Source organism: Bos taurus, chromosome 29 (genome assembly GCF_002263795.3).
Source record: "Bos taurus isolate L1 Dominette 01449 registration number 42190680 breed Hereford chromosome 29, ARS-UCD2.0, whole genome shotgun sequence".
Classification (NCBI taxonomy): domain Eukaryota; kingdom Metazoa; phylum Chordata; class Mammalia; order Artiodactyla; family Bovidae; genus Bos; species Bos taurus.
The window spans coordinates 24,868,904-24,882,402 of record NC_037356.1 but is presented as its reverse complement, the minus strand read 5'-3'; the positions used below and the strand labels follow the sequence as shown (position 1 = coordinate 24,882,402).

General features: G+C 50.5%; 1 protein-coding gene across 8 annotated transcripts in view; it reads left to right on the top strand.

The window, feature by feature from the left end:
- NAV2 (neuron navigator 2) overlaps positions 1–13,499 on the top strand; it is a 423,973-nt gene that overhangs the window by 342,590 nt on the left and 67,884 nt on the right. For all 8 annotated transcript variants that reach the window (XM_002699081.7, XM_059883049.1, XM_010820889.4 and 5 more), the window contains 3 exons: positions 4,263–4,401; positions 10,963–11,254; positions 12,006–12,708. In XM_002699081.7, coding sequence (XP_002699127.1) covers positions 4,263–4,401; positions 10,963–11,254; positions 12,006–12,708 — 1,134 coding nt within the window. The remainder of the gene's footprint in view (positions 1–4,262; positions 4,402–10,962; positions 11,255–12,005; positions 12,709–13,499) is intronic.

Sequence of the window (13,499 nt, the reverse complement as noted above, 5' to 3'; positions counted from 1 at the left end):
CCAGTGTCCCCAGAGAGCCAGAAGTGAGGGGGACGTGGCTAGTTTTCTGAGCTCGGGGACAGCTCTTGTTTCTGGTGCACAGACAGCGCTGGGGACCCCAGGGCAGCTCGTGCTCAGCATAGACCTCTCTTGCCATTGCTCCTTCGTCCTCCTTCTCGGTCTCCCCACTCCTACTTCTCTGCGGGGTAGATCCTTGATTTGCCCCTTCTGGGCTGACTTAGTTGCTAGGACCCCTATCAGCTCAGGGTGGCCCCGTGATGCTCTGTGCAGAGACATGGGAGAAGTGTGTGTGTGAGGAGTGCCGCATGTCCCCCTGCGACAGCATCTCAGTGTTCAGAGGGCACAGAGGAAGAGCGGGTACAGTTTCAAGGCAAGGAAATCTGGAGCTTGGATTCGTGGGCGCCTGTTACTAACTTCCCCCCTTCCTCCTCTCCAGCCACGCTCCTCTCCTGCATGTCTTCTTTCTTCATCCTTGGATTATAGGAAATTTCAGATACCTTCAGTGGCTAACCCCGGAGAGCAGATGCAATTAGAGACTCAGGAGTTTCTTCTCATCATGAGTGGTCGGAGTCCTTTTCCATCTGTGCTGTCACCCTTTTCCCAGCAGAGCCTTAAACGGTTGCCAGCCTAGGTTGTGTCATCCACATCCGTGTGTCACCCATAGAGCAACTGAGGCACAGCGGTTGTGACATGTCAGAGCACAAAGTGGGAGGGAAGCGGGCTCAGAACCCACTGCTGGGGCTGCCTTTGCATCAGAATGTGCCCCGCCTGGCCTGCATACACGCTGTATGCCTGGAGATGGGGGATGGGGAGGCTGGCATTGCTGCTGTACCGCTGCCCTGGGGGGTGGTGGTGGGGAGGGTGGGCATTGGGCTCAGGGAGAGTTTCCCAGCCAGCCCTGCCCTGCATTTGCTGAGAGCCCTGGACGGCGCTCTCAAAGCCTGTGTCCTCATTAGGAAGCTAAAGCCACCCGTGAGGGAATAGGAGCGTGGCTGAGAATACGTGCAGGTACTGAAGAGTTGGCATTGGCAAGTGCTCAACGAACGGCCAGGTGATGCAGGCCAGAGGGAGCACGTGTTCTCAAATTAGACAATTCTGCCTTAAACCCAATTCCAAAGGGGACTGAAGGAGGGCACTGGGCAAGATACTCATTCTTTCAGCCTTGGTCCCTTCACCCGTCAACTGGGGAGGGGAACGGGTCCCTTGCAGGTGTGATGTGAAGAGCGGAGATAGAAACGACGTATCGGAAGCACCTGGCCCGATGCCTGACGCCCAGGATGCACTGCTTACTATCACTGGGCGGATCCCTGCGGGTGCTTAGAAAGTAAGACAGACCATCAAAGAGAGAACGACTGGAAGACTGCAAGAGCGTGCAGAATGAACCCAAATGCGGCAGACTGTGAATTCAGAGGAGGGGATTGTCAGGGTGGGCTGGAATATTTGGAGAAGGCCTTAAAGGAGGATTTGGGACCGGATGGAGGCCGGGCCAAGCCAGTGGAATCACAGGCAGGAAGTTGCCTGAGACCTGGAACTGCAGTTCCTGCGAATTCATGCTTAGTGAGCCTCCCCCTGAGCCCCCACCCTGCCCGCCTTTACCCTCCCTGCGTGAGAACCACCTTTGCATGTTTCCCCTGCACTTGTGTGGGACCCTCCAGGTGGGCTTTAGAAGCCAAATTGGTGGGCTGAAGGGAAAGGTGATGAAGACAGCTTTCCACTAAGCTTCGTCTTCCTGCCTGATCAGCAGAGCTCAGACAGGCATCCTATGAGCTGGCGGAACAAATCAGAACTTCCTTTTCATTACTTGGGAGCGGTGGTTTGGGGTGCTCCTGACTTTCTAAGTCTCAGGGGCGTTTCTTTTTGTGTATGTGTGTATATATGCATATATATATAATGTATGCCACAGTTTTTAAAGATTATTATACTCCATTTATAGTTATTATACAATGTTGGCTGTATTAGCTATACTGTGCAATATATCCTTGTAGTTGATGTATTTGATACATAGTTTGTACCCCTTAATCCCTTACCCGTCGTGCCCCTTCTCCTACTCGCTCTCCTCACTGGTGACCATCATTTGTTCTGTGAGTCTATCCCTTTCTGTTACATTCACCTCTTTGTTGTATTTTGTTAGATTCCACATGTAAGTGATATTCTGTAGCATTTGTCTTTCTCTGACTTATTTCACTAAACATAATGCCCTCCAAGCCCATCCATGTTGTTGCAAATCGCAAAATTTTGATCTTTTTTATGGCTGAGTAATATTCCATTGTGTGTACATACCACATCTTCTTCATCCGTTCATCTGTTGATGGACACTTAGGTTGCCTCCATATCGTGACAGTTGTAAGTAATGCAGCTTTATTGGGATGCATGTATCTTTTTGAATTACTATGTTTGTTTTTCTGGATGTATACCTAGGAGCGGAGTTGTTCTGACACTGGCATTCTGAGGCATCAGAGAGCCGCTCTGCGGGCCTTTCAGTGAGGCACGGCTCCCTGTGGAGGGCTGAGTGGTGGAGAAATGTGGTTACGTCAATGCTTTATCATCACACAGCCCCGGATGCACATGTTGGCCCTGCCACTCCTGCTCCGTGACACGCCAGCTCCCGAGCCTGGGCTTCCTCCCGGGGAAGTGGGCCCTGTCGTTTGCCCATGCTCACTGACAGTGGACATAATAGAGAGCCGTGTGTCGTCACAGGAAGGGGGGGCAGCTGGATTCAGGTCCTGCCCGGCATGCTGTCTGACTCTGTGCCAGGTGGCATACCTTCCTCAGCCTTGGTTTCCCTACCTGTGGCCTAGAAAGACAGTAATACTTAGCTATTTCCACTCCGTCAAGTAGAGCAGTGTCACGGTTTATGCTAGAAGCTTACTTTATAGGTTCCTTAACTTCCCACTCTATGTGTCTAAATCAGCAGGTATTTATTGAGCACCTGCTGTGTACCTACCACCCTGCAACCAGACCTGCTGCCGGGATAGGGAGCAGGTGGGAGGAGGGGACACTACGGATAGAGGGACCAGGGAAAGCCTTCTGGGGAGGTGACTCTTCAGAGAGAAGGAGGGGGAAGGCATCCAGGAAGAGGTACAGTAAATGCAAAGCCTTGAAGGCGAAAACCCAGAGCTGGTGAGCAGTAAAGATGGGCGTCCTTGGCAGGACTGACTGGAGGAGGGGCTGGATCACAGGGTCTTGAGGGCCAGAGTAGGGAGTCCTGAGAAGCCCTGAGGGATTTGAAACAGCGGAGCAATAGATCTGACTTGCGTTTTACAGAGACCGTTCTGGCTGCTGTGGGGAAACTAGATGGCTGGGGACCAGAAGAGGAGCCTGGAGCCCAGCTGGCCTGTTGGCAGTCACCAGGCAGGGCAGAAGCAGTCAGAACCTCTGGGCGCAGGGGTGGGGGCAGCCGTGCACACCGGGAGAGACTCTGCAAACAGAGGCAGGAGGACCAGGGGGCGGCCCGAATGTCTTGGTAATGGGAAGCAGGAGATGGTAGAAGGAAAAGAGGAATCTTTGCTCGGAGATTTGACTTGAGTGGTGCGGGATGAGGGTCTTGACGGATTTGAGGATTGAGAAATGAAGGACTCTATTTTTGATGCATCTTGAGATATTATCAGAGTTGTGTGTGTTGTGTTAGTCGCTCAGTCGTGTCCGACTCTTTGCGACCCCACGGACTGTAGCCCTCCAGGCTTCTCTGTCCATGGGATTCTCCAGGCAGAAATACTGGAGTGGTTTGCCATTCCCTTCTCCAGTTATTAGAGTTAGAACTGCCAATAGGGTTGATGGGTTTCTGCCGATTTTTGCACTTCCCTTCTCTTGGCTTTCTGTGCCAGGAGTGGGGTCCAGAGAATTCCTACAGCAGCTCTTCTTCCCCCTCTGAGCCGCAGGGAGGACACCCCTGCTGACTCATTCTCTGCCCACTTTCTGCTCCATTCCCCAAACTCCCTGCTCCTCCTCTGTCTCTGGAGGTGGCCCTTGGCTTTTGAAAGCTCCCCAGGTGATGTTGAGGATGGGGTAGGTAGTGTGTATGTGTTTAGTCACCTCTGCTCAGGAAAGTACCGCCTTTTAGGGGAAGACACATAACACCCACTTCCCCAGCTGCCAGACGAAAGCAGTTGGATGTCACCCTTGAAGATGAGTCACATTAGAGGCAAAGGAGCTTTGTCTGGGGCTTTGTGCACCAGGAGCCTTTGGGGATGGTACACGTCCGTCTGTATCGTCAGGCTGAGCTGGTGCGGCGTGACGTGCTCAGGGTGTGTTTGTCTTGGCAGCTGGGATGACAGCAGCTCCGTCAGCAGCGGGATCAGTGACACCATAGACAACCTCAGCACGGATGACATCAACACCAGCTCCTCCATCAGCTCCTATGCCAACACGCCTGCCTCCTCGCGCAAGAACCTGGATGTGCAGGTAAGGAACGGGGTTCCTCCCAGGCTCCCCCAAGGCCCCTGCCAGTGGAGAGCCTTGGGCTTGTGGGCCACGGGAGCCATTTAGGGTGGGCAGAGTCCCCAGGTCCGTGAGAAGAGGCCCAGCCTCCTGCTCACTGCCTGTGGTCTTGTCTCCTGATTGTGTCCTCTCCTTACAGGGAGAGGGGGGGTGGGCAGCGGGGTGCTCGGAATAGGAGTCGGGGGGACTCACTGCTCTCACAGCGGTGGCCTTGGCAGAAATCACCTTTCCTTCCCGGAACTCAGTTTCATCATCTATTTAGAAAACAACAGCAACAGGGATATTGGACTCAATTGGCCATTCTTAGCGTGGAATGTATGTCCACAGGACAAGGGTGGGCCTTGAGAGCCGCGGGGTGGGGGCAGGGCTAGAGCCCTGGCCCAGAAGACCAGTACATACCAACCAGAGGTTGGGAACTGCTGCTTGGTGGGTCCTATCCTGCCAGTGTGTTTTATTTGGGCCACAGTATCACTCAAGGTTTTATAAGTTCATTATTTCACATAAAAAGTGAGCTTCTGATTTGTCTTGAAAAATCAGACGGTATTGCCTCTTTGAGGCATTGTCCACAACCAACAAGTGTCCAAGCATCCCCCCACCCCATACACACACGCTTTGGACAGGGCACCCATGCCCCAGCGTGTTGGCCAGCTGCACCCTTGCCTAACTGTGCCGAGTCACCGAGGTTTCCCACCCCTGCTCTAAACTCTCAGAGCTCATGTTTCAGAGGCAGTGCTTCCTAAGCAGTTTTGTGGGGGCGTGTTTGTGTGCGCTCACAGCATCCCTTGGCGGTCAGAGGGGTTGGTTCTGATGAGCCCAATTTACTAGTGGACAGGTGAAGTGACCATCCTCACACCTGGTTGCTTGCGCTGGGACTGACCGGCTGTGGTAACCCGGGAACACGTGGGCTGGGACCCTCTTCATGATGAGTCCCTCCCACCTGTGGGGGCTGTGGCCTCAGGTGAACCCCTGTAAGGGTCCGATGGGGACAGAATCTCCCAGGAGGGCCTCGCGAGGGCAGAGATGGCACATCCCCCGTCTCTAACTCCCTTCCTTTCACATCCGCTTCCTTTCTCTGCTCTTTCTCCCTCTGGACAGATAGGAGCCTCTTTCAGAGTCTCTCTGCTTTCAAAGGTATCTTTTTCTTTGAGGACAGGGCTAAATAAAGGATGTGTCAGAGTGTGGGAGTCATTCTGTCCCACAGAAATGTAAACACTGGCCGCCTGATGAAATCTGTGAGGTGTTGCTTCTGGGATTGCCTGTGACTTCTTGAGTTTTCATTTTTAGCCCAAGTTTCTAATTATTGTTGGTGAACGAGGGAGGCTTGTAGTGGTTGTTAAGGGGAAAAAAAAAAAAAAGCTGCCTAAATGAAAGGGAGCATAAAGATTTGGGGAAGCAGTGCTGAAATGTTCCATGTCTTGATCTGAGTGGTCCTTACGTAAATATGTTAATTTCATACAATTTCTTCAAGTTATATACTTAAGATTGTCCATTTAGTGTATGAATGCTATACCTCAATTTTTAAAACTTGATTAAAAAAACCTATCCGTACCATTCAAGGGATGAGTGTTTAGTTATTAGATACAGATTAGAGACACCAAGCCAGACTGTGTGCCTACCACTTGTCAAATGTTATAATACCTACCCTTTCCCTTTCTTTGTGGACACTAAATGATTTTTTTGAGACTCCTTCTAGTTTCAAGGTAACCACCATCAAGCTTCTAGACTGTCCTTAGAAACTGAGCTGTGGAACTAAGAGAGAAGGAAAGACAGACAGACAGAGAGGAGAGAGAGAACGATTTGTAAAGTAGATTTGCTCACTTGCAAGGCAGGAAGAAGCTTGCTCCTGACATGCTCGCGGAGCCAACAGAACACTGTCAGAACAATCTCCTTGTCTTTGTTCCCTTCTCACAGAGCTGGAATTAGAATCTGTTTTCCACACCGACACAGAGTAAACATCTGGAGTTTACAAATGATGCATTTGAATTTGATTAATGCCAAGACCCCCTCCTCTCTGATCAGCTCTTTGCTTTCATCTAGCAAAGGTTACATCAGAAAAGCTTCAAGGATATGACACAAGCATATCTTTTGATCAAGAGCAGAAAGTTAATGTCAAGAGTATTGTAAGGAGTTTACGATTCATTGGACTGGGTTTGTTTTTTGTATTTTGTTTTTTTGCTACAAAACTACCTGAGTTTAAAATATTTGAGTAAAATTAAGTAGATACCAGAATAAAATGTAGATTTGTAACCACAGTTACTAAGATTCCTATTGAGCTGGTTTATTTGGTATCTCTTTGTCTCTGTCCAGGGAGCATCCCTGAGTATCTGATCCACATAAATCACCTCCTTCTCTCCTCCCCTGTGCCACTCTGAGGAAGGCTAAGGACCATTACTCCACTCCAGGCAGCATCAGGCAGCGGGAACGTGTCTGCTGCCATCCTCCCAGGGCTCATTCAGGTTCCCGTCACACACTGGTTTCCTTGGACAAACGGGCAGCACAGACCATCCCAGAGGCAGGGAGAAGTGGTCCAATGTGTCGGGAAAGCAGGTTGAGGACAGGTTGCCTGCCTAGGTTTTCATGTTTGAAAAGCCTCTGAGGACCAGCCAACATCTAAGGAACAGGGAAGCAATCGCCTGGAAGCCTACGCAGCAGCCTCGTTTAGCTGTATCAGAGAGGAGCTGGGTCCCGGAGGAGTGATCCTTGGGGATGGAAATCCCCTTTGTCTGTGGGTGACTGTTTCCTCCAGTGTGCTGGAGCACAGGGAGGGTCTTTGATGGGGGCACCCATGCCCAGGTACCCAGCACTTACTTCTGCTCACTGTTCCTCAGTGTGCTAGGCAGAGTCCCCCAGCCTGAGCTCTGACCGCCTCTTGATTGACTTTCTCCAAGAAAGCTGGGGAGTCTGCTTGTAGGGACAGGGAAAAAAAACATGGCCTTGAAGTCAGGGTTGAGCTCCCAGCTCTGTGACATCCTTGGATGAGCTCAACCTCTCCAAACCTCTGCCTCCTCATCCATTAAAAAAAAAAAAAATCACAGTAATTAAGACTTATCTTGAAGGGTGAGTGTGAGAGAGATACAGACATACTTTATCTGAACATGCTTTCTTGGAGCCAAACTTAATAATAGAGAGACAAATTCCCTGTTTACCTTCATGCAAGACAGAACTAGGTTAAATGCTAACATGCTGGAGATTTTCAGAGGCAGGACACTTGGTGACAGAAAGCTACTCTTGGGCCCTCCACATTGAGCTCCTGGCAACCACTGTCAGCTCTCTGAGACACTCGTCTGACTACCATCCCTGTTTCACGCACAAGGTTGCAATCTCAGGGAAGTTCAGCCACTTCCTCCAGGGTCACACACGCACAGGAGTGGCAGCACCTAGGACTTGAACTCAAGTCTGTCAGAGCCCAACCCCCTGCTTTCCCCCCACATCCCGCCCCACGGCTGCACCTCACTCTCCAGTGCCTGGGTTCCATTCCCTCACTCTCAGAAGACTGACCCCCCTCTCCACAGTCCCTCAGGAGCCTGGGCTCTCGAGGGAAGAACTCTCCCATCTTCCAGGCTCTCTCCTTTCCTCCTTGATTATGGGTCTCTCCACTTCCCTCTTGACTATTGAATGAGTAAGTGGACTTACAGGTAGGGGCCGCAGGGAAATCTATCTAAAGGAGGTACCGATTGAGAAGGGAACAGTTGGCAAAGGGGAGGGTGCGTCTCCACGTGGCCGTCTTGCTGGGCCTCCTGTGTTAAGCTCTGGGAACAGAGAGGCTGGCCCTTCTTCGTCTTTTAATCCCTCCTGGTGCCACCATGTGATCTGGCCCAGAGCTCGGAAGGGGATGTGAACTCAAAGCCAGCAGTGTGTCTGGGGGCACACGCTGCAGTGCAGAGAGCAGCTGGGATAGCTTCCACCCTGGACCGTGTTGGGGCTCTGATGGTTGGATGACTGTTCTTTCCAGAGGGGTATTCAAGCTGTAGTTAGACTGGGCATGTGTAGACTCTCTCTGCCATTGGTAGGGAATCAGAATTCTGGGGGTCCCACCCAGAGGCAGGAACTGCTCGAGAATTGGACTTGGGGAACCACTGACCAACCAGGTTGGAAAGAAAAGTTTCTGAGAGTAGGTGATGTGTTAGGCACCCTGGCCATGCAGCATCCCCTCATCCTTGGGCTTATCATTTGGGAAGGCAGCATAGCATGGTGGCTAAAATACGGGCTCTGCACGCAGGCTCCCCAGAATCCTTGCACTGCATGATCTTGGGCAATCTTCTTTTCCACTCTGTGCCTCAGCTTTCTCATGAACTGAAACTTCCTCACAGGGTTTTTTTGGTGAAGATTAAACGATACATGTAAAGCACTTTAGCCCAGTGCTAGCACACAGTAAATGCGTAATAAATTTTAATTGTTATTGCTATTGCTATTAGCATCACTATAATTTGATCAGAGAAAATAAGGTATAGGAACATTAAAAGAATAATTAATGCAGTACCCCAGGATGTGGTTTGTGCTAAGTTTTTAGTACCTCTTAGTGTATAAAAGAATGTGTTAGAATGTATTTGAACATAAGCTCCAGGAGGTTAATGATTTGTACTTTGTTCTCATTAAGCATAGTACTTCTGGTACCTGAAAACTTGCTTGATACATTGTGGTATCAAGTAAATATTTATTGAGTGAATGTTTCCAAAGCCAAGATATTTTCTGCCTCAGGACCTTTGCATGTACTCTGCCCCCTACCTGGTATGCTCTTCCCTTAATCTCTTCTCTCAGTAACTTTCTGTTCATTCTTTAGGACAGATCTTCAAAAAGGCCCTACCAAACTGCCATTCCCTATCCCCATCGTCATAATCTAAATTACATCAGTGCTTGTAATACTCTCTCAGACTCCTTGTCCTTTTCCATTTATATGTCTTGTATTTCCAAGCTTCAGGAGGGATGAGATCCAATCTTACTCACAGATCCTCAGACCTACCATGGTGCCTGGCAAACCATGGGTATGGAGGAAATTCTGGTTGAATGAATGCACTGGAAGGTTAAGGAAGGACTGCAGGCTGGGGTGCTTGGGACACGGAGCGAGTCCCATGAGTTTCTGCTCCTCTGTAAAACGGATGAAGATGAAGACAGTTCTGTAATACTTACCTTCTTACCCTCCTTGACCAGGTGGTGGTCCAGATTGGATGAGGTCATTTTGTTAAAGTGTGCGATAGCTCGAGAAGCATGTGTTCACTGATTTCACTCATTTAATCATCGAGCCTTGATTGCTCACTTGCTGGGGACATGCCTCTGTCTGTGTCCCTTGCCGCAGCTGAATGACGAGCTTCTCATAGCCCAGGAGTGTGTCTGTCCTCTTCTCTCCATGCCTCGTACCTAGCGGGAACTTCAGCATGTTTAAAGAATGGTCGAGTAACCGAAGGCACCCGTGAGATGGCAGAGGGAGAGAGAGGGGCGGCTGTGGTGGTGACAGAGAGGTGGTTGAACTTGGGCTGCTTGTCTGTATGGAGCTTTGTTCCCATTCAGCCAGTGTATTCCCTGGAGGAAGTCATCAGTACCGATCTCAAATGACAGGCATCGGGCCAGATTCTTGCCAGGGGGTCATTCTGATTTCCTTCTTTGCAGATGTTGCCCACTCTTGGTTGTGAAGTGTGGCACGTACGGGACTTGTATCTCAGGGGAGCCACCCCAAAGTGTTTCTGACCTCGCTTCCCTTCCCTGGTCAGTGCACTCCTTCGCCCTGCTGAAGTCTGCTCGGACTGGTCCCAACCCCAAGGGAGGCCCCCAAAGCTTGCTTTCTGGTTAGCAAGTTACGCCTTTTAACTGCAGCAAATCATTAACATCACACTTCTGTCCCCTCCTGGGCTCAATGGCCAGGAGGTCAGGCCTCTTCCAAAGAAAGCTGGCTAATTATATCCCCTGTCTGCACAGAATCCCACAAGAGGAGCAAGCCGTGGCAGATGGATGGAGCTGGGCTGGGAGCAGGCACCCTCTGGCTTGTAGCACCCGGGGATGTGACTTCTGAGGAGTCCCTTCTTCTCTCAGCCCCTCTCTGTCCCTGATTCGAGGGGAGCTAGCGGCCTCAGTCTCTCCTCACTCTCTGTGTCAGACTCTCTGTGTGATAGACTGTGGTGCTCAGGAGCTGGCAGAACAAAGGGGACCTGGGCTGGGGACTGGGAGCTGCAGAGAGCTCGGGCTGCTGGAGTTAGAGGAGGCACGTCGCCAAGGGCAGAGCTGGGGGCCTCAGTTCTTGCCACAGCCCCGTCCTCTGGTTCTCCTGCGTGGAACTCTCCCTCTCTTTTTCCTCTGCCTCCTTTTACTCTCCTCCCCCCTCCCTTCTCAGACATATTCATATTCTTCACTTTCCTTGGACCCAACAGATCAGGCTTCCTAACAAGATAACCAGTACAAAGGCTTAAACATTTTAAAGTGGGCATGTGTTATTTTCCCCCTAACTTGTCCAGGGCATGGGCCTTTTTGCTCTGGAGTGAGGGGCTCCCTAGCCTGGGGTTTGAGAAAGACTGATTCAGAGGGTCTCCTTCACAGACTGACGCCGAGAAACACTCACAGGTGGAGAGGAGTTCCCTGTGGTCCAGCGAGGATGTCAAGAAGTCAGACGGGGGCTCAGACAGCGGCATAAAGATGGAGCCCGGGTCGAAGTGGAGGCGGAACCCGTCTGACGTGTCTGATGAGTCCGACAAAAGCACGTCAGGCAAGAAGAACCCCGTCATCTCACAGACAGGCTCGTGGCGGCGAGGCATGACGGCTCAGGTCGGCATCACCATGCCAAGGACGAAGCCGGCTGCCCCGACAGGCACGCTCAAGACCCCCGGAACCGGTGAGTCAGAGGCTCGCGCTTTCTCGCATGCGCACTTGTCAGTTTCAAAACCGGGAAAGCAGTCACGCTAGCAGGGCTTGATGTTTTCAAGTCCCTGTAAATGTTCAGGTATTACTTCTTAGGGTTTGGACTCTGCTCATATCCAGCTTTCAGAAAGATTCATATCTTTGCCTTTTTCCAAGTGGAAATTTGTGAGCATGAGAGCCTCTTAAAGTCTGAGGACGGTTCAGCTGCTGAGACGTGTTCAATTGGTTGAAGCATGGTCAGGCTCTGAGTTAAGGTACCCAGTGAAGACTATTCAAGGGCACGTGGTTATGAGCTGTTGATATGCTGAGTCAGTATTGCCCGTGATTTAAGGATGTGTATAAACAAGGGCAGAGTTTTTGCAGGAAGGCAGGATACCCACTGAAAATGTTAGGGATAGCTTTTTAATGGATAGAGGGAGAATGGTCAGTAAAAGACAAGGTCTCCTTCCCAGATGTGTCAGTGATTGGCTGGCTTTGCTTTATTCTGGGTAAATGTAGACTGCTTTGCAAATGAGGAAAATCACTGACATCTCCTAAAGGCTCATGGTGACAGTCGTAGATGAGATTATCTTTATAAAAAGCTCTCTCCTCTGTCTCCCAAGGGGACTGCTTTCCCCCAGGAGAAAGCAAAGTAGTTCTTTGGAGTAGGGGAGAATTTTAAATAGTCTGAGTTGACTGAGCTGGCTTCTTAATATGGAGGCTAACTTTGCTGATTTCTGTCGCAGGAAAAACAGACGATGCAAAAGTGTCTGAGAAAGGAAGGCTGTCACCCAAAGCCGCCCAGGTGAAGCGCTCCCCATCAGATGCCGGCCGCAGCAGTGGTGATGAATCCAAGAAACCCCTCCCCAGCAGCTCCAGGACGCCCACCGCCAACGCCAACAGCTTTGGGTTCAAGAAGCAGAGTGGCTCTGCCGCTGGTCTGGCCATGATCACAGCCAGCGGGGCCACCGTCACCAGCAGGTCAGCCACACTGGGCAAAATCCCAAAGTCATCCGCGCTTGTCGGTCGGTCCACTGGTCGGAAGACGAGCATGGACGGGGCTCAGAATCAGGACGATGGGTATCTGTCTCTCAGCTCCCGGACGAACTTACAGTACCGGAGTCTGCCCAGGCCCAGCAAGTCTACCAGCCGGAACGGGGCCGGGAACAGGTCTAGTACCAGCAGCATAGATTCCAACATCAGCAGCAAGTCAGCCGGCCTGCCGGTGCCCAAGCTGAGGGAGCCTTCCAAAACAGCCCTGGGCAGCTCTCTGCCAGGTCTGGTCAACCAGACCGATAAGGAGAAAGGCATCTCTTCCGACAACGAGAGCGTGGCTTCCTGTAACTCGGTGAAGGTGAACCCGGCACCCCAGCCTGTGTCCAGTGTGGCTCAGGCCACTCTCCAGCCAGGGGCCAAGTACCCTGATGTGGCCTCTCCCACGCTCCGCAGGTAAGTGGCTGAACAGCACTGAGTGGAACTGGAATATGTGATGTGGAATGGCATCCCGGATTCATAATTTCCTGTTTCTTAGCTGAAACCAACTCTGGTTTTCTCTGCTTCAGTCCTCGAATAAAGCTGTTTGGTCGGATGCTGCCAGCAGCTTTGAGTATTTTCCCGTGTTGGTGTGAAAAACACAAGCCTCTGAAATCCATCATCCTGCGTTTGAATCCTAGGTCCACCTTAGGTAGCCACCATGTAACCTCTCTTAATACTTCTGCCTCCATTTCCTCATCTGTAAAATGGGGATGATGATACCTACCTGTGACCATTAATCTATGTAGCCATATTTAGCCCATAGTAAGTACTCAGTAAAAGTTAGTTACCATCGAAGAAGAGTTCCTAACACACCCTTAGATCTAGAAGAGGAGGTCAAGGAAAATAGGGTTGTTTTTTTTTAAAGCTGTAACTCAGATTCCTCATCATTATGCCAGATAGTGATCTTAGCCTGATCTTTTCCCCAAATAATCCAGTATCCCCCCACACACGTTTTTTTATACTGCATGCATGATTCCAAATTAGTCTCTGAAATGTTAGCTTCCTTTACAAAAAAGAAAAAAAAAAAAACAATTCTTAACAGCAGAAGCGTTTCTGAAAAATAGAATTTCCTTTCAGTTTACACAACTTTTTGCCACATTATAACATACAGTGGGCCATCTTTAGAACTGCAGCCGCATAGGGCACGTTCATCCTACCTTTTCAGGAAAGAGTAAATCCCGAGGATAGAAAATTTAGCAGTGGAA